The sequence below is a fragment of the Saccostrea cucullata genome, unplaced genomic scaffold (assembly GCF_032062105.1).
Source record: "Saccostrea cucullata isolate Sc308-1 unplaced genomic scaffold, CSIRO_AGI_Scuc_v1 ctg886, whole genome shotgun sequence".
In the NCBI taxonomy this organism is placed as follows: domain Eukaryota; kingdom Metazoa; phylum Mollusca; class Bivalvia; order Ostreida; family Ostreidae; genus Saccostrea; species Saccostrea cuccullata.
Window position 1 is genome coordinate 97168 of NW_026924729.1, and position 21376 is coordinate 118543.

The 21376-nt window shown below is 33.0% G+C and overlaps 1 protein-coding gene across 1 annotated transcript; it reads left to right on the forward strand.

Annotated features, from left to right (window-relative positions):
- Positions 1–253: 253 nt before the first annotated feature.
- On the forward strand, positions 254–8140 carry LOC134267148 (protein DGCR6-like). Its single transcript, XM_062749369.1, has 4 exons — positions 254–465; positions 2468–2626; positions 6487–6595; positions 7668–8140. The coding sequence occupies exons 1-4, from the start codon at positions 275–277 to the stop codon at positions 7872–7874; spliced, it is 666 nt and encodes a 221-aa protein (XP_062605353.1). The 5' UTR covers positions 254–274; the 3' UTR covers positions 7875–8140.
- Positions 8141–21376: the final 13236 nt, after the last annotated feature.

A 21376-nucleotide genomic window follows, 5' to 3' on the forward strand; every position in this document is an offset into this window, starting at 1 on the left:
CGTGTATGTGCAAAACTTTCATCGCCCACCTCTTTAAAAATTTCTAGATCCTAGATCCATACCTGGTTGTAGCAAAAACATGATAAGAATACTTAAACTTTTATGATCTTTTGAGTTAGGAGTCAGAAAGACTACGTTTATCGCTTGCCAATATCCGGAATTTATTCGACCAGCTTGATTTATTCTACCTTTACCGTGTCAATTTGATATCCGGTGATGTGTTCGTTCTGGTAAAGGTAAAAAGTCGTGATGATCCGCAATTTAAATAGATGAAATGCACAGTTTACCGGGAAGTGCTCGGTTTAAGAGTACCCCTGCAGGACGAGTTGATGCCACACAGAAGCCCTCTAATACCGGGGAGGAAATATCCGGGCGGAAAGAGGAAATAGCCAAGAAGGAAAGTCAACAAAAACGCCTCTACTTTTACCAGAGCGAGCTTCAAAACATGGCCCGAGAATTACCGGGGTACATAGACATAATATCTGTGATAACAGAGGGCAATAATTTGTAAATAAGGGATATACAATGCATTTCTTTTTTGGAAACTTGAACACACGGATTATTTTCTCTCCCCCCCCCCCCCATGTTCTCTAATCAAGGGTTACTTCACCATTTTTATTTATACATGTAAATAACGTATTTTTCTGTGACACACTCATATTGTGTTAATTGAAGAATAAAATTTAACCTTAAATAATTTACAGTGAGCAGGGCTCGACATTTACTTTTTTTCCTACTTGTCCATTCGGACAAGTGACCAAGATATTTACTTCTCCGAACTTCAACTTCACTTGTCCGAAAACTTTTCAGTGAATGTCTTGTTATGTCAACTTATGTCAACTTCAAAACAATAAAAAAAATTAAATGTGCTTGATTAATAAGCATGTTACTTGATATTGATAAATATGACAAACAGATATAAAACAAAATTTTATCTAGACTTCCTGTCCTGACAACAGCATAAATGTTCGCAAATGAATCTGTAATATCAATCAAAAATATTCTAAACTCTCAAACGTCGTAAAATCCACGCTATACAATACTATGGCTGCAATTAGTGAACATTGATCCCGAACAAATGTGAACTTACATAGCGATTGATATCGGGATCGAAATTCAGGTTTATGTACTGCTTTCGTTTTTATTATTCGATAAACTTTACAATAGTTGTTTTCTATGATTATTATTATTTGAAGACTTCTTTACATAGAAAAATCACTTGTCCAATCGGACAAGTGCCCAGCAATATTCACTTGTCCTATATTTTTTTTCATTGGTACCAGACAAGCGGACAACCGTTAATGTCGAGCCCTGGTGAGTGCCCTATAATACTTTTAAAAAAGAAATAAAGTGGAAACTTTGAAAGACGATTCGAAATCTTGGCACTTCAGTGGGAAATACTCAAAGAAAAGGAGGATAGATTAGCTACTTACCAACTGAAGACTTCAGAATTGATCAATATATTATCTAATTTTTCTTTCACTGTAATTTCAGTCTTTTTAAACCTGAAAAATAACTTTTTCAACATGTTCAATGGTCACCAAATTGATAAGAATAGGAAATCCTCTCTATCTTTTTTATTTATTTATTTTTTTTTAGTCCCCTACCAGTGAAACCATGGGGGACTATAGGTTTCCTCTGCGTCCGTCTGCCTGTCTGTCAGTCCGTCTGTCTGTCCCCGTCAGTCTGTCGTACTTGGTTTTCCGCACTTTTTTTCTAAACGCTTGCAGATATTGAGCTGAAATTTGGTATGCCAGTGTATCTTAATGAGTTACAGATCAAGTTTGAATTTTACTTTGCTTCATTGATTTTTGTCAGAATTATGGCATTTTGAATATTTGTCATAATCGTTAAATTATGATCGGGTTTGAACTGCACTAACTTCCGATTGTCGACAAAAATATGAAGTGAGGAAAAGACGGTGAAGAAATGAGATAAATTTTCGCCTTAATGTGGATTATTTTATTACTTTTAAGGCATTTACAAAATCTTTCAGTTTTACCTTGGACATGACTTTTAATTTGCTTATTATAAAATGACATCCTGAAGAAAAATGGGAACCCGGTAGGGGACATGTATTGCTTATGCAATACTCTCAGAATGCTTGTTTTTTATGAGAAACAAAATTTTGGACAAAGAAAAAAGAAAGGGTACAAGTTGTTCCTCTTAAAGCACTGTGAAGTGGAATACACAAAAGAGTTGCGAGTGTAGACTCAGTACCATGGATATTCTGATTGAATAATTAACTATTTTGATTATTAATAATGATAATCATGTAATTTAAAAGCTTTAAGTCTTTCAACTCAATTATTGAATGCATTTAATCTTGATCTGCAATGATGGTAACCATATTTTATATTGAACAGTGTTGGATTATCTTAATTCTAATGGAAATCCAGTGAAAAAACAAACAGAAACCAAAGAAATAGTATTAAATATATTATGCTATGTATTGATTATCTTTCAGTAAATATCAGCAGCGACTCCCGTATGACCTTCTGTCAGGCCTGGCTAGCTCCTTGCTGGATGGTACGGTGTTTGAAATTGTCCGCAGTCTACAGGAAGTCCAACAGTTAGAGGAGAGACATCTCCACACACAGAGAGTCAAACTCGTCAATGATCACAAAGATTAGACACATACACACAGCGAGTCAAACCGGTCAATGATCACAAAGGTTAGACACACACACACAGCGAGTCAAACTAGTCAATGATCACAAAGGTTAGACACATACACACAGCGAGTCAAACTAGTCAATGATCACAAAGGTTAGACACATACACACAGCGAGTCAAACTAGTCAATGATCACAAAGGTTAGACACATACACACAGCGAGTCAAACTAGTCAATGATCACAAAGGTTAGACACATACACACAGCGAGTCAAACTAGTCAATGATCACAAAGGTTAGACACATACACACAGCGAGTCAAACTCGTCAATGATCACAAAGGTTAGACACATACACACAGCGAGTCAAACTAGTCAATGATCACAAAGGTTAGACACATACACACAGCGAGTCAAACTAGTCAATGATCACAAAGGTTAGATACATACACACAGCGAGTCAAACTCGTCAATGATCACAAAGGTTAGACACACACAGCGAGTCAAACTCGTCAATGATCACAAAGGTTAGACACACACAGCGAGTCAAACTCGTCAATGATCACAAAGGTTAGACACGTACACACAGCGAGTCAAACTCATTAATGATCACAAAGGTTAGACACACACAGCGAGTCAAACTCATTAATGATCACAAAGGTTAGACACATACACACAGCGAGTCAAACTCGTCAATGATCACAAAGGTTAGACACATACACACAGCGAGTCAAACTCGTCAATGATCACAAAGGTTAGACACACACAGCGAGTCAAACTGGTCAATGATCACAAAGGTTAGACACACACAGCGAGTCAAACTCGTCAATGATCACAAAGGTAAGACACACACAGCGAGTCAAACTCGTCAATGATCACAAAGGTTAGACACACACAGCGAGTCAAACTCGTCAATGATCACAAAGGTTAGACACGTACACACAGCGAGTCAAACTCATTAATGATCACAAAGGTTAGACACATACACACAGCGAGTCAAACTCGTCAATGATCACAAAGGTTAGACACATACACACAGCGAGTCAAACTGGTCAATGATCACAAAGGTTAGACACGTACACACAGCGAGTCAAACTCATTAATGATCACAAAGGTTAGACACATACACACAGCGAGTCAAACTCGTCAATAATCACAAAGATTAGACACATACACACAGCGAGTCAAACTAGTCAATGATCACAAAGGTTAGACACATACACACAGCGAGTCAAACTCGTCAATGATCACAAAGGTTAGACACATACACACAGCGAGTCAAACTGTCAACAATCACAAAGGTTAGACACATACACACACAGCGAGTCAAACTAGTCAATGATCACAAAGGTTAGACACATACAAACAGTGAGTCAAACTTGTCAATGATCACAAAGGTTAGACACACACACACAGCGAGTCAAACTCGTCAATGATCACAAAGGTTAAACACATACACACAGCGAGTCAAACTAGTCAATGATCACAAAGGTTAGACACATATACACAGCGAGTAAAACTGGTCAATGATCACAAAGGTTAGACACACACAGCGAGTCAAACTGGTCAATGATCACAAAGGTTAGACACGTACACACAGCGAGTCAAACTAGTCAATGATCACAAAGGTTAGACACACACAGCGAGTCAAACTCGTCAATGATCACAAAGGTTAGACACATACACACAGCGAGTCAAACTAGTCAATGATCACAAAGGTTAGACACATATACACAGCGAGTCAAACTAGTCAATGATCACAAAGGTTAGACACATACACACAGCGAGTCAAACTCGTCAATGATCACAAAGGTTAGACACACACACACAGCGGGTCAAGCTGGTCAATGATCACAAAGGTTAGATACATACACACAGCGAGTCAAACTAGTCAATGATCACAAAGGTTAGACACATATACACAGCGAGTCAAACTCATCAATGATAAACTTTATGGTAAGACATATGTATTCAAAATCATCAATGACCACAAGTAATCCTATGGCTTGAAATCTTAATACTTTTGAAATTTCTAGGCAGCAGATTATCACACTGTCTAGGCAGTTATCACACTCTCTACCCTACTTTTGATGAGGTTTGTGTACTTAACAGTCAGGTAAGGGTGAAACGTTTACTGAATTTTGTAAACGTTTAAACGGATAGCAGTAAACGAAACGGTACCGTTTAAACGGGGGATATTCTATGTTGGATTTTTATGGCTACTTACTCATGAAACTCGAATTTAATAATCAATTCTTTCACTTTAATATAAGTATTAGTTGTTATTACAATTTCATTGTTGGTCATTATGACTTAAACGTAAGAATTTGAGGCGCATTAAACTCGTTCACTGTCTACCTCATCACCCAACTGCTTGTTTTGTTTGGCTACATATACCGTACGTAGAAAATAGAATTGTAAAGATGGATCTTTTAATCACGAAAAAAGTAAAATGATACCTGCTGACTGTATCGAAACACTTTTCAAAGACTTGTGAAAAATGTATTATATTTATTTAATCAAAATATATTTTTATATTTCAAGTGTCGTAAAACATCACTAGTATTGGCAACTCGGAAATCGGAATTAAATATGTAAGACCATATCGGGTTTTAGATATTTTTATTCAATATGTTTCCGGTTTAGATTGTTGCCTATCAAATGGTCAAAGACGGTGTTTCTTTTGTAAATTATGAAATAAAACAATTTGTTTGTGTTAAACTTTATTTCTGATAGATATTGATAATGACCGTGTAAACGTTTACTCAAACTGTAAACGTTTAGAGCATATAATCGAAACGTCGCCGTTTACACGTGTAATCGTTTCACCCTTACAGTCGGGGCATGATGGAATCAAGTTGTGCTTATTGTGTTATGAAGTGATGGACATTGTCATGCATTGTATGACTGACTTGTGTAAGAATTATACAATACCTGACTAGGTCTGTATAGTCTTAAGAGAAGGTAACTGTAAATTCCTAAATAATATGAGGAATTAATTATCACTTAATTTCTTGAGAAGCACCACTCGCAACATTAAATTACTCAACTTTATTTTTATGGTGCTGAAATCAATCGTCCCATCATGAATTCATGTTCTTGTGTCAGATTTGACATTAAAGTGCCCTTTCATGATAATAAGAACTCGTAAAAAATAAGGAATCTACAGTAGTCAAAAGGACACTAAACTCAAAAGTTGTTAACCTTTTAAATAATTAAGCAGAAATTTTATAATTTTCACTCCAAGTCTTGTCTTGAGCAAATTTATATTCTGTTACAGCATATCAGATATATTTCAACAATTTAACAACTGTTAAAAAAAAATGGAAATTTATTATATATGAATAAAAAAACTAACAATTTTCCATTTAGGGATATTGGATTTTTCCATTCTGGGATTTGTCATTTAAATAGGCAATTTATTAACTAAAGACAATAAAATTGTAAGCAAATAGGTAAGAGGGAAATCTGAGTATGTCACTTAGAACTGCATTATGAAGGGAACTCACTCTATGGTATATCCAAGGCTGCACCAATCAGAGAGCATCAAAATTCCCAATTACTTCATAAAGAAAGATCTTGTTCACTCAATGTCCTTAATACCTCATTTTGACAGACACAAAAAGCTTTGAGTGCTTACAATATCTCTATTGATATTAAATGGCAGAGTCAAAGGTCAAGAGTCAAATGCTGCTCTGTTCTTGTCTTGAGATCATTTGCACAACAGACATCAACTTGAAATCCTGGCACCTGTTGCAGAGTACAATCGATTTAATAAAAAATCAAAGAAATTTGAAGTTTGATCCTCATAAATACTACCACACAGGTCATATATATTTTTTAAAAACATTTCTTGTTTTATTTACATGTACAGCACAGAGACATGAGCTGCAAAAGAGACACAAAGAATTACTACAGAGTTGTCAGATGAAGCCTCACAATTTACCCATAGTGGAGGCTCAGATTGAGAGAGAGAAAGAGGTATCAAATACAAATAATTTAATTTTGTTTGTTTTCTAGTCTCTCATTGGTTGATTACCAAAAAGGAACGCAAATTATTTCTTGATAACCTGGTTTGGTATGGGGACACACCCCCTCGACAACCAGCTGAATCATCTGTATCCATACAATCCCCTCATTTCCAGTCCTTGGAATTCATGGGAAATTCCAGATTGAATAAATGTACTTTTAACTTCAAACAGTAGCTCGATCTTACCTCGTGTACACAAACATCATGACTGCTAGATCTGTATATCATTTATTACTTCCCCTTGTTTCATATCACCTCTGTTAATAGGGATGTATTATTGACCGGCAAATTTGAACTCATAAAAAGCCATACAATTTTACTCTCACAGTTGTTTAATGATTTTAAAATTAAATTATAAGGAATGACTAGGATTATAAAGCATAAACTGACCCAAACCAGGTTATACTCGAATAATTTGGCCAAGAATTAGAGTCATTCCTTAAATGGATTCAAAATGTTTCAGAAATTTAACTGAGTTTATAAAGAAAAAATATTAATACATATTCAAATATAAAAATAATGAAACACTGCTTGAAAAGGTCTGGATCTTCACTTATAATTTTGTGTATACAGTAAAACTCGGTTATAACGAAGTCACTCGGACCTGTGAAATTACCTTGCTATATCAGTAATTCATTATAACCGTATAAGAAAGACATTAAATTTATATAGCTGGGGATCCAAGATGATTTTGCTATATCCATAAATTCGCAATATCTGTGTTCATACTAAATGAGTTTTGCTGTATCCCAGTCTTAGAAAACGAATTAAATTTTATCTAGTTTTCTGTATAGCAGCAGACCTATAACTCTTTGGTCAGAAAAGAATAGAAAAAATGAGAGGGCTAGTACCAGTCATAGAAAAAAAAACCTATTAAATTTAAAGAGCACAACAAGTTGCCCCTTATCTGGAAAAATATTTATTATATTCCAATATAGATTTTAGACTTCAGATTTCTGATGTTTAAGTCTTCAATCATTAATGAAGATTATAATGTAAGCATCTTATGCTTCTTATTTTCAGACGATGGAGAAGAGATGTGAAGAAGAGGTGAAGAAGAAGGACATGAAGATAATCATGGAGCTGGATCAGAAGGTGATGGATCAGCAGGTCATGTTGGAGAAGGCGGGAGTTCCGGGGTTCTACGTCACCAACAAGAGCATTGACGTCAGACTACAGATGTATCTCCTGGAATTTATCACAAGGATGGGACATATGCAGCCACCTTGAAGCACATATTAGAGAGTTATTATTTTTTATTTATCATCCCAAAATCTATTTATCAGTTTTGATTATGAAGATTGATGAATTTTGATGGAATGTTGGATTCAGATCTATAGAATTTTTGTAATGAAGTTCAGTTCCACTGATAATATAAAATGTATTCCCAGCATTCATTTTTTGTCTGTAGATTTTTTTAAAAGCAATTTATTCAGAATCAATTTATCTTTGAAAAGTAATGATTGTCAGCTCTTTTCATAAGCATTTCGCTTTTTCTTGTTAATTTGCCTTGTATATGAATATTTTCATTCATTGATTGTTATATTGGAATAAAATAACAATAGAAGAATTTTAAAATAAATTTATAATTCAGATAAAAGTTATGAACAATGCCTTATTTCTATATTACAGATTTTGATCAAAATAAAAATAAATATACAATTTCATGATCAAAGTAAACCTTTGTATAAAATGGAGGGATCAGAATATGACATATATAACTTTTTTGATGTGATATCTTACATGTATATTGTCAACTATCATTTGGCATAGAAAGATTTCATTCATTTTAGTTTTAAAATTTGATTATTTGTGTATATCTTAACATGTATCCCTTCAAATATTCTGAAAATGGCAACAACCACTGCCTTCTTAAGATATACTTTTTAGTGGCCCTTTGAGACGGAACCTTAAGGTTCATTGATACTCTGATAAGAGAGATAACTCTTAATGACATAAATGTCTATTATTCCTTTATATTTGTTGTCAAGTTGAAAAAATGTCTTTATTGGCTAAATTTACCCCACAAGCCATGAGACAACTGTTTGTACATGTATTAAATTGTACTCATAAAACTCATTTCTTTAGGATAATCATGAGCAATTTTAAAATTAAAGCAATATCTTAAATGTGTACATGTAAACAGAGTGTTTATGAACCTTAAATACTTATTATGTGTGCTCGATATTAACTGTTTATATTTACATTTGCAAATATCTTTTTTAGATAACCTGTTGAAGAGAAAATACGTTCAATTCTGTGTGAATTTCATTTGGCGGTCGGGAGTTCATAGCGCGACCGGATCACAGAGCGATGTGATATTTTGACCAAACAACTTCTAGGTCATTGTGCGTCACTACATAGCAATACTTTGGCCCGTGTAATAAATACAATTTAACTCGAAATGTATTCGTTTCAAATGTAAATATAAGTAATAAACAACAATGTTTAAAAGTTCACTGGGAAATGAACATTTAGTTGGTACATGATCAAATCTACTGAGAAACCCTTCGGGCTTCACAGGATTTGAACACGTGACCAACTAAAAGTTCATTTCCCAGAGAACTTTTTAACATTGTTGTTTATTTCTTAAGTAATCCCTTTTTTGTCTTTCCTTAATATCTAAAAGGATATTTAATGAGCTTGAATCTCAGATTTGACTGTGTATTTCTTTTATCAAATAAGGGCAATAAATATCAGACTTTCAAAATGAATTACTGTATACAGGGAAATTTTCGTCCTACAGTCATTTGGGCGAATTTGAAACGGGGCGAATTCAAAGAATATAATATAATTTCTTAAACAAAACTATGACTGGGCGAATTTCAAACGGGGCAAAATTGTTTGTAAGTGTGAAAGGGCGAAAATAACCCTGTATACAGTACTTATACCAATTAAAAAGAAACATTTTGAAATAAATACACAAAATTAAACTTGGTAATTTTATTTACTAGTATATATATGATTAAATGTTTATGTTATCTCTACACACATTCATAGATATTGTTGTAAATATACTTCATAAAACATGGAAAAAAATAATCATTATAGTGATATCAAGTAATAATTTTTTTTGTCTGGAATACGGCATATGACTAATGGACTTTTACGTGAAGCACTGACTTTTACAATTGACAAATTGCTCTCACACTAGGACATTGTGCGGAAGCTCTTTTACGATATAAAAATTTAGCTCAATGAAACAATGGGCTATTTCAAAGCACAGATGAGTTGTCCTTGATGAATAGGACAATCATCATACCCTCAAATCCAGACCTTCACATATAAGTACCCCTAACACCATTACTATGACCATTAGAAAGGTTTCTCTATTCATTATCAATTCTGTACCTCCGTAGATGACACAGATATAAATGTCCAAGTAAACAGTCAACTGAAAAAGTTAGTGCTTCTGGTAAAATTCCAATGCAATGTATATCATTTGATGTCTAAATGAAATGAAATGGAAGCATGAAAAAAAAAACAAAACTTGGAACAGTTATTTCCCCAATTTTTTTTTCTGTTGAGAATTTATTTAACCAAAAACGTTTGTTTGTATCAGAACGTTTTGTCAGACATTAGAGGATTTTAGGGTCTACTTTGTTGCGCGATATATATTTCAAAGTCCCCCCCCCCCAAAAAAAAAAAAAAAATCAACAGGAAAACAATTACCAAATGTGCATTAGAAAAGATGTAAAGTCAACATTATAAACGCTGATGCGGGGCTATATATTTGATATTAAAAGAAGTTATAAAAAACCCACAAAAAAGATCAACATGGTTCAAAAAATGACACATCTAAGGTAAAGGACTAAAATCATAAGTCTAACATATGATGTGTATAATGAGGAGTCCTTTAAATATGTAGCTTTTGTAATATACATATAAAAACTAACAGACCTTAAAACAAACAATTTTTCCAGATGAATGTTTTAAGGTATTACCTATTATTACCAGTAAAAAAATCGATTTCAACCCCTCATCCCATTGGCATAAACAATTTACAACTTGAATAATTCAAGCAGATTTTAAATAATATCTCCTATACGTTATACATGTATTCTAAGATAAAATAAGTTACAGTTAAAAGCTGATAGAAAATTAGGCCACGTTACTACAAAAAGTTAATCATCTTAATTGTTATATTTTGTTCGATGGCATACATGTATTGCGTTCTTTAAATTGTCATTTAAAATACCGGTATTACTGCATGAATCTTGGTAAAATATTTTCAAGGAAACTATTTTTTAAACGGATTTATTTAAGGTCAGACGACACATTGCTCAAATATGTGTTTTGTATTTCTTGGTATTATATAAAAAATATTCATATTTATCCTCTTCTGATGTCTACATTGTTTTTAAAATAATTTTAAATATAACACTGTATAAGTTCACCAAAATTGTGATTTAAGTAAGTCAGAAGATTACACATAAGGGTTATATAAGAAATATGACCCTGTGGTATCTTGTCCAAATGCCTGGTAAGATACACTAATCTTTTGTGAGGAAACTTGTTTAAATACATAAACTTCAATGACAAATTCGTTATTGAAATTAAATATTTTTAAGGAACGTGTCATCAGACCTTAAAACAAGAATTTGTCGAACTTTTGTTTAAAAAAAAAGCATAAATCATTTATTTAATTATTACTGTACTAGTGTAGGAAGTGTAGAAAGGGTCGGAATAAAACACACATCGTATTGATAACAAAGATCAGATATAAAAAGATATATTCATACAAAGCTGAAAAATATACTTTAATTTAACTTCACGATATTACTGCAATATCGACCATGTGTCTTGCGTTCTTTAAACTGTCATTTGAAATACCTGTATTATCATATGATTCTAGGTAAAATATTTTCAAAGAAATTAATTTTTTAAATGGATTTTAAAGTAATGCAAATAAAAAATTATGATTTAAAACTCAATTTTTTCGAAATTTTGCTAAAAACATAGTTCATTTAATTAACAATCATTTTACCTTGATGAAGCGTAGAAAGGGTAGGGATAAAACGCACATCGAATTGATAACAAAAAATGAACTTGATTAATAACTCCGATATTACTGCGATATCAACCTTATGTGTTCAGCGAAGAAGCAACAACGAAGGATCAGATCAGAGCATGTTAAGATTTTCCAGTTTTTCTTGACTATAGGAATTAAAATGTACATGATGAATAGTAAGTGCTGCGCAGAATGTTTAAGGTTTGAAATAACTTTCGAATCCCTTAAGTTTCATAACCTGATGAGTCATTGCTGAAACTTTGGCTGCTGCTTGTGCATATCCTAGATAATTTTTCTGGATCCTAAGAAAAAATACATTGAACTTTAAAATAATTCTAAATGAAGCATCAACAATTATTTTCAAAATGAAACCAACAATAATTAAATTGATCAATAAAAAAGACGACATTGGTTAGTTACAAATAGCAATAAATTAATTCTGATAAAATTTCTAATTCATATTTAAATTTTTGGTGTAAATTGCTTACCGGGTACCAATAGTATAGCAGGTCATCACGGACTATGAAGTGTTCTTTATGGTTTTCGCGGGACAATGCATTTGGACAAATTCTTTTGTTGGTTTTCAGTTCTGCAACTGTTTTTTCGCTTAAGAAACAGTCCTCATCTTCTTCAGTGATATTTATGTTTCTACACGGGTATCCAACTTCATAAAAAACTTGGTGATGGAATGTAGATGTTATTTCATTCATCATTTTTTCAATTTTGGACCTGATCTTTTTGGTTTTTTTATTTTTCAGCTGGATTGCTTTACCTGGAGTTAACACTTGCAACTGAATTGACGTTTTGTTTACTGCAATAGCAATGTGTCGATCACCTCCTTTTTCTTTGTAAAAGGCAATATTTTTACAGAGCAGATTTTCTCCTAATGGTTCCCACTCATCGAAGCATATGGCTACTAGTCTAAAGAAAAAGAAATGTGGGATGAAAGTTTTAAAGGAAAACACTAAAACTGGGGTTTTGTTGCCGATCTCTAAGATCCCCTTTTTCGAGAACTCAGTTTTATTAAGGCTAGGTATGTAGTAAACAAGTTCCGTTTTCCCTCCAGTCAGATCTTTGTCATTTCTTTTCTCAGTCAATTCAATTTTCCCCAATGTAGCAAGGATGCCGAGTTTTTGCATGAAAGGAATTAGAATTTGTTTATGAGTGGCGTATAAAGATTTTTCTTTCCATATCTTGACAAGTGTTAAATCTTGAATTCTTCCGGTACTCATAAATTCCTTCCATTCCTTCTGCCTTTCACAATGGGGTTCGGCATGGGTTGGGTCAGTAATGATATTTTTAAATGCATCCACAAACCACTGCACGTCAAGTATAATATTTTTCTTCAGATTTCTATCAGCAAAGTAAATAATAAGGCCTATATCTTTGAAATATTGAAGCATGTCGTCTAATTCATTTTCTTTTAAAGATCTAAAAACGTCTTTTTCTTGTAATTCTTTTCTGCTTATAATAATCTTTTCTTTCTTTTTTTCTCTGACAAACTGCTCAAATATTATCCATATTGATGGAATTTTTTCACCCCAGTGAGATAGGTTTCGTGCAGTACGAACAATACACTTCCTGACGTTTTCTATCATTTCTGCTTGATGTTCATTCAGTCCTTCTTCTGGACATTCTATTTCATAGTAACGTTCTTTACAAATAAGCCCATTCAGAGTGTGTTCCCTTGGTAAACTCTCCTTTAACTGGTCATAAAACATTGGAGAACGGGATATTTCTTGTGCCCCCTGTTGCAAAATATAAATGACAAAGAATTAACATTCACAGGAAAGTTCAAAAACAATGCTGAGATTTTTTTTAAAATTTCATAATTTGTAATGCACCTTTATGCAATCATGATGGGAGGCTATGAGAATAACTGGGTTGGCCTTTGCGTTTCTTGCTTTTTCATCCTCACAATACGTTTTAATCGACCGCAGCCAGAATAGGAAGTAATCTAGTAAGAAAACAAAAATATTAAAACATTTATACGGCCACAAATCGCTCGAACACATGTACACATGAAATGAAAAGGATTTCGTTATTTGGATAGCAGGATATCTATTAGATGGACTTTTTATGCATTCAAGGAACCTCTGCATACTCTACGGGTTAATTTTAGCTATTTTTATTCTTTTTAATCACTTTCACTAAACAAAGAATGCGATTTGACTTCGTATTCAAGTATTGCCGCATTGTGAATTGTGTTAACTTACATCAGTGTTGAAAAGAAGGTAGAATTTTTATCAGGGATTTTCGTCGAACAAAACTGGCCGGTTGTGTATAAAAATCTACTGAAAGAGAGTTACCTAGCTGTTTTGTTGTATTCTAGTGTCAATGCAACATTAATTAAAGATCATTAAATACATGCTCCAATAAAGGTCTTTTTTTCATTACATAGATTAGTAGCACGAAATGGAAACATCCCATGTATATAACAAACTGTCAAAACAAAATTTGATTTAACGTCGCCCGTTATGAGTTAGACTTCAAAGAATGCATGTATCTCTGCTCTTGAAACATACGGATCACAAAATTTAAATTAAAACATGACTGCAGTGTATTAATTAAAAAAGAAACATTCCTAGTAATGCCCCCTTTGCACAGTGTTGCACATGTTAATCAGCCGATCGACCGAAGATTTTGGGGCACTAATGCATGGTTGTACGTCTCCCATTAATTTTGACGACACAAGCCGAAGTTCCAGGAAATGTACCTGTTCATTTAGGGCCAAAAACTGAATGTGAATGCTGTTTGACCCCTCCCCTTGTTTGTTGTAGGTCAAATATATTCTAATTCCAGTATTTTGTGAGGAGAAATATGTTGAAAATAAGTTAGAATAAAGAGATCCTAGAGTATGGACAATTTAGTTGTATATATTGTTTTTTAAAAACTGTTCTATGATTTTATTTCTCCTCAATGTTTTTTTCTGAGGCTAACCCCCATCTTTGAACAATGTTGCCTCGGCCCTGATTTTAAGAACCCATTGGGTAGCATCACGTTTTAGTACACTATTGCATATTACTTCTAAGGTGTGTGTGCCTACTTTTCACATGGAGGTCCTAAGTTAAGGGTTAATTACTAACTTGAACATATATATTTAACTGTATTGCATATACTTAAACAGAAACTTTAATAAAAAAGAAGTATATTTTAGGTATAATTACATAAAATATTAACTTAGTTACTTATAAATAAACAATTCTAATTCAACATGTTGTTTATCTTGTTCATTTTAGGATACATTTACCTCTATCTATTGGCGAGAAATAGATGAGAAAGAATAGAGTCTTTGAAAGAATGAAGCTTATGACCATGCGAAATATACATGTATATGTTATGTACTTCTCGAACAGAATTAAGCAGAATAAAATGCTACATGTATTATTTTTATTTATGCGTTGATCTGTATACAGTTCAATTGTTTGGTTGATATTCAGGGGAACAATCTCTGGAAATCTTTATAAACGAGTGCCACTGTGGTATTCCAACTAAGCCGAAGTTCCCTTTTCAAAGAGAAATTTCTTTACAATTATATGTTAGTTTGAATTTTTTTAATACTCGTAACATATAATATATTCCAAAACTTCATTTAAATCCTCACAAACAAAGATAAATAGTGGGCTCCAGTACTTATCATTGTTACTTAAGGCATGAAAAAGGGTCCGGAAAATGTCTACTGTGATATCACACAAAATAGTTAATCATCATAATACCTAAAAATCATCAAACAATTTGCAATTCTAAACTGTATTAGCATAATAAACTACATCAAATCTTATCAATGCATTAAAAATAGTTGTTAGCTAAATCCCAGAAAACAGTTGAAAAACAAATCACTAATGGCAGCAAACTTATCGACATGACGTCATTTTGGTAAACAAAACGTATTTTATGTGCTGTGAAAGGCAGATCAAGTTTATTTTTACAGTGAAAATGCATTTTATTATTTAGCAAAATTTTATTCACATACAGATTTTAGATAGGCTATTAATACCAATGTAAAACCTTCGTTTAGTGCGATTTTTCAACGCAGCTACGATAAGGCTGCCCGTAAATACCAAACTGTTCAAACTGTAGTTACTTCTCTGAACTACCTAGATATGACGTCATAATAGAATATGACGTCAAGTCACTGCATACTTGAGCTGACATGACGGGGAAAGTGTCATAATTATTACACGGCATGTAGATTTATTATGGGGATTTGTGTTTAAATTAACAGTAAGGGTTGTTTTTTAAGCTTGTGTGTGCTATGTTACAACGCGAAATGTAATAAACCTGGATTATTACATTTTGCGTTATAACATTTTGCGTCGAAATCAACGCAAAATGTAATAACGCAAAATGCAATAACACGATTTTTAGATTATTTCATTTTGCGTTATTATATTTCGCGTCGAGATCAACGCAAAATAACGCCCTTTTTAGTTGTTACATTTTGCGTTTTTTTTATTTTTTGAATTGAAGATAACGCAAAATGTAATAAACAATATGTAATAAAACAAAAGACAATTATTTTTTTTTGACTGCGTTTAACAAAAAAAAAGATCATAAAATTGATCCAAATATATACATGTAACCAACATGGGAAACCCGTTGTTAAAATATTTAGAACTACATTGTAAATCAATGAGACCAACGTTAGGGCTTTTACGGACATAAGTATATCTAAATGTATCGTTTTTCTGACTCTGATTTTAGTAATATTGAATGCACTCTACTTAATTATACAGAATTAATTTCACTTTGATTGGCATATTTTTGATAGTCTTATTAAATTTCTAACCAATAACACATAGTTAATTACCGAAGATTGACCATAGGCTCATTAAAAGCTCTTGATATGCATATTCGGCATGTATACATTGGTTAACGAATTAGAAGTGTATGTGTGTATCAAGCGAGGAGGGGCAGGGATAAGGTGAGGTGTTTACTTAGAATGTTTATTATTGTATTATTCTGGACATGCAGAAACAATCCATTTTATTATTGGATGGAAAGAAGAGAGAGAGATAGAATTTTGTTTTTGCTTGTCTGCAATGCTGTAGATTTGCTTAGAACAGTATGGTATCATTATTGTCAATAACCCCTTCCCGCTATACATTAACACCTGCCAGTACAAATGAATAGTTTTTTTTTTAGATTCATTGCATTTGTCTATAAAAAAAAGCAAAAGCACACTGGTCAATACCCCCAACAACCCTGCCCACAGATGCACGTTTCTATATTTGCAACACCTATAATTTGAATACATTTATTAAACTAATTTTAAACACATGTAGCTAATTCAATGAATCGATATATTATAAAATTTATTAATTGTAAGATATTGCGTACATCTATTTTTTCCTTTTGTTTTATTTTCTTTTCATCGGCCACTACACTATTGAAAATTGTACTCAATCTGGCCGACGAAAAAAAATGTGTTATTACATTTTGCGTTCTTGCCTTTTGCTTAATTTTGACGCAAAATGTAACAACGTAAAATGTAATAATCCAAAAATCCTTTAATTACATTTTGCGTTATTACATTTTGCGTTGATCTCGACGCAAAATGTAATAACGCGAAATGTAATAATCCCCAAAAGTGTGTTGTTACATTTTGCGTTAATACATTCTGCGTTAATTTCAACGCAAAATGTAATAACGCAAAATGTTATAATCCAGGTTTTTTACATTTCGCGTTGTTATTACATTTCGCGTTGTAACAGTGCTATTATAATGTTTTACATTTGATATTTAAATGTCTATATTCCTTTTGCTTGTCCAATATGCATATATTCAAGCAATAACAAAAGATTATGTTTGAAACACTCCCCTTACACTTCCGTAGACAGAGTTAGAATTTATGAATCGTATTTAAATATTGGACTGGCACAAGTGAAAGACAAGGATAAATTGAAGATATTCTGCGTGAATTTACAAGAGAAGTATGTCTTCTAACTGAATTTTGCTCGGGGATCGTAACTATGTAGTTTATCCGTTTTTTGTATAAATCGCGATAAAGTGTGGAAAATCCCCCTCTTTACGTTGGTAATTTTAATTTATCGTAAAATATTTTCTTAAGAGGTAAAAATGAAACCTGCCTCCAGCACTTTTTATGAACCAGGGTAACGATTTATTGATCTATGTAAAAAAATTGCAAAATATTTTAGTTTTGCACTTGTGTCGAGGCGATTTTTGTGCAACATTTAAGAATATCAAAAATGTCCATCACGTGATCAACACAGTCATCCGACATCACAGAAATGCTTTTTTATAATACCTGATTAAACTGTTATATCAAGTTGACTGCAATTTCAAACAAGGATCACATAATGAAATTAAAATCAAGCTTATAATCAAATGTATATTTTTAAGACATTTTAAGCCTTCGAACAGCCTTATCATAACTGAGAAAAATTAGCGAGATAATGTATGTAATTAATTTTACCGTGTACATGTGTACAGGTATGGCATGTTCAACACCGAGGTGGCATATTAAATACCCTTTTTGCTAGGATAAAAACTTAATAGATGTTAGACATCTTTGAATATAAAGAAATGATGTTTCCCTTAACTTGAAACATGCAGCTGCTTTCTTTAAATCGAGAGAGTGGCTTAATAATGGACACATTATTGTTTTGCAAACAGCGTGACAGTTTGCTTGATAGGGCGTGTTACATTTTTCCAATACTGACCAATTCTTGTTAAATATTACATGTATTATGTCGCCCCGAACGAATTTGGTGGCGACATATTGTGATTGTACGCATGTTTTTGTTCTACAGGCTGGGAGATGGAGATGGCTGGGACAATCGTCCTGTAACTTTCCTCAAAGGAGGATCGCTGGTTGTAGATGTGTTACATGTACGAGGGTCGTTAGAAAAGTTCGCGGACACATTGAATTACGGAAAATCTATTGCGTACTGCGAAATATGACCTATGTCTGAATAAATTCCTACATTTTGTTTATTGGTATATAAAAAATCAGGTCCATATAATAAAATCTTGAAAATTTTGAACAATTTTTATTATGAGGTTATGGGATTCACGGAGCAATCACTTGACGTAAGGAGACGTGACAACCAGATTTCAACCTGTTAAGCTTTGTCGCAGTTCTATAAATCTTTAGATTTTTTTCTACGTTAAAATTGAATATCTATATCAAGACATGTTAATTTTCTTCTACAATGTCTTTTGTACTGATTTGGATATTATTGAGATCTTAAAATCCTTTTATGCAGTTAATCAGTTAATCGATCAGGTATGGAAACTATGCAAAAAACCATATAGGCACAACACAACGTCCATGCGATACGGGGGTATTGAAGTATCGCTGGAGTTAATCTTTCAAAATATCAATCCTCCCATTCTTATGTAGCTACAACCATTTTAAAACTTTCCTTTGTAGGTGTAGGAAATCCCCGACAGCATCTTGAACATTTTAATCACTTTTTATACATTTTCCAGCCTGCATACATAATTTTTACGTAGTGCAGTGCTCCATGACGCTCAATGACGTTCCGATTTTTGGCTGTGTTTTTACGCAATGATCATATACAAACGGCTATAAAACAGTCATATACCCCCCAATTTAGTTCAAAATTTCTCCCAGTGAAGTTTCATGAATACTTTAGCGGCAGGTAAAATATCATAAATCTCTTTGCGCTACAATTGTGCAATTTTTTATTTTTAATAAAGGGACTTTGTGATGTAAACTTGCCAAAATGTAGCATGCTCCGTGAAGCAAGTTTTATCAGACTAAAAAAGCTGTATATTTCTTAATAATCACCGGAGAGCAACAATTTCTTGTATATTTATTGGAAAAAAGGTAAAAATTCTATCTGGAAAGTTTGACCGCTTTTGTGGAAATAGCGCGCTCACAATTGAACTTGTTCGCGAACTTTTCTAACACCCCTCGTAGGTGGTTAAGTTTCAAAATTTCAAAATTTAATGGCTAAAACTGCCTTGTTATTCAACCAAACAGGATGGAATCAAAGGAAACATAAGGATAAAATTTGTAATTATAATTTAAGTCATTCCATGCTGCCATTTTTGTTCAATCGTATCCCCCATCTGCATATCATGATATCCAATTCAATCAAATTATACGACCCACATACATGTACATCGTCAAATAAAACGAACAAAATCCGTTTTCTTTGATCGGAGAATTACCTTAGAAATAATTATTTTTAATCTAAAATATTAAGTATTCCATATATTTAGTTACAGAAATATCAATTTCCATTTTTTGTTCATAGTCTTTGAAATAATATTGATAATTCTTTGAAATCTTAAAGAAGTTTTAGCCGTATTTCGTTTTGAAAATATTGATTCCTAAATATTTTGAACTATTTTGAGTGAAGAAACGTGCGTTTGCGTTAACAATCGTGTAAGATCGTGTAACGTGTAGAATCGTGAACGTGAAAGATCGTTCGTGTAACAGGTTTAATCGTGCGTTAATCGTGCGAAATCGTTCGTGTAACGTGAACGTTCGTGTAAGTTGTCAACAATAACGTTCCAGCTACTGTAACGATTTATTGATCTATGTAAAAAATTTGCAAAATATTTTAGTTTTGCACTTGTGTCGAGGCGATTTTTGTGCAACATTTAAGAATATCAAAAATGTCCATCACGTGATCAACACAGTCATCCGACATCACAGAAATGCTTTTTTTATAATACCTGATTAAACTGTTATATCAAGTTGACTGCAATTTCAAACAAGGATCACATATTGCAATTAAAATCAAGCTTATAATCAAATGTATATTTTTAAGACATTTTAAGCCTTCGAGCAGCCTTATCATAACTGAGAAAAATTAGCGAGATAATGTATGTAATTAATTTTACCGTGTACATGTGTACAGGTATGGCATGTTCAACACCGAGGTGGCATATTAAATACCCTTTTTGCTAGGATATATACTTAATAGATGTTAGACATCTTTGAATATAAAGAAATGATGTTTCCCTTAACTTGAAACATGCAGCTGCTTTCTTTAAATCGAGAGAGTGGCTTAATAATGGACACATTATTGTTTTGCAAACAGCGTGACAGTTTGCTTGATAGGGCGTGTTACAATTTTCCAATACTGACCAATTCTTGTTAAATATTACATGTATTATGTCGCCCCGAACGAATTTGGTGGCGACATATTGTGATTGTACGCATGTTTTTGTTCTACAGGCTGGGAGATGGAGATGGCTGGGACAATCGTCCTGTAACTTTCCTCAAAGGAGGATCGCTGGTTGTAGATGTGTTACATGTACGTAGGTGGTTAAGTTTCAAAATTTCAAAATTTAATGGCTAAAACTGCCTTGTTATTCAACCAAACAGGATGGAATGTAGACCATGCATAGACAGACATCATGGACTCTAACAAGAAGGTATGTTCATCATACACATGCATTCACGTGCGTGCACGTTTTTTATGCTTAAAATTAAAAATGCACTAAATTTAGCGTATTTTTAAATACTTTTTTATTAGATGACTTAATATTAGGTACAGTAAAGTATATTGATATTGTAGATAATGAAAATGATATGTTAATTTCGCATATACATGTACGTGCGCTCACGTGCAAGCAAAAAATTGCAATATACTTGGTATACTTAGAAAAATCGTTGTTAAAGTCTAAGATGCAAAGAGTTTGCCTTATTAAATGAAGCTAAGAAGGGGAATGCCGATGAGGCACTAATTAGCTTTGTGTGACTAAATCATATGATGAA

Coding starts and splice junctions, on each gene's coding strand:
- LOC134267148 (XM_062749369.1), top strand. CDS start 275: ATGCACAGTTTACCGGGAAGTGCTCGGTTTAAGAGTACCCCTGCAGGA. Junction 2,627..6,486: donor AAACTCGTCAATGATCACAA/AGATTAGACACA, acceptor ATTTACATGTAC/AGCACAGAGACATGAGCTGC. Junction 6,596..7,667: donor AGATTGAGAGAGAGAAAGAG/GTATCAAATACA, acceptor TCTTATTTTCAG/ACGATGGAGAAGAGATGTGA.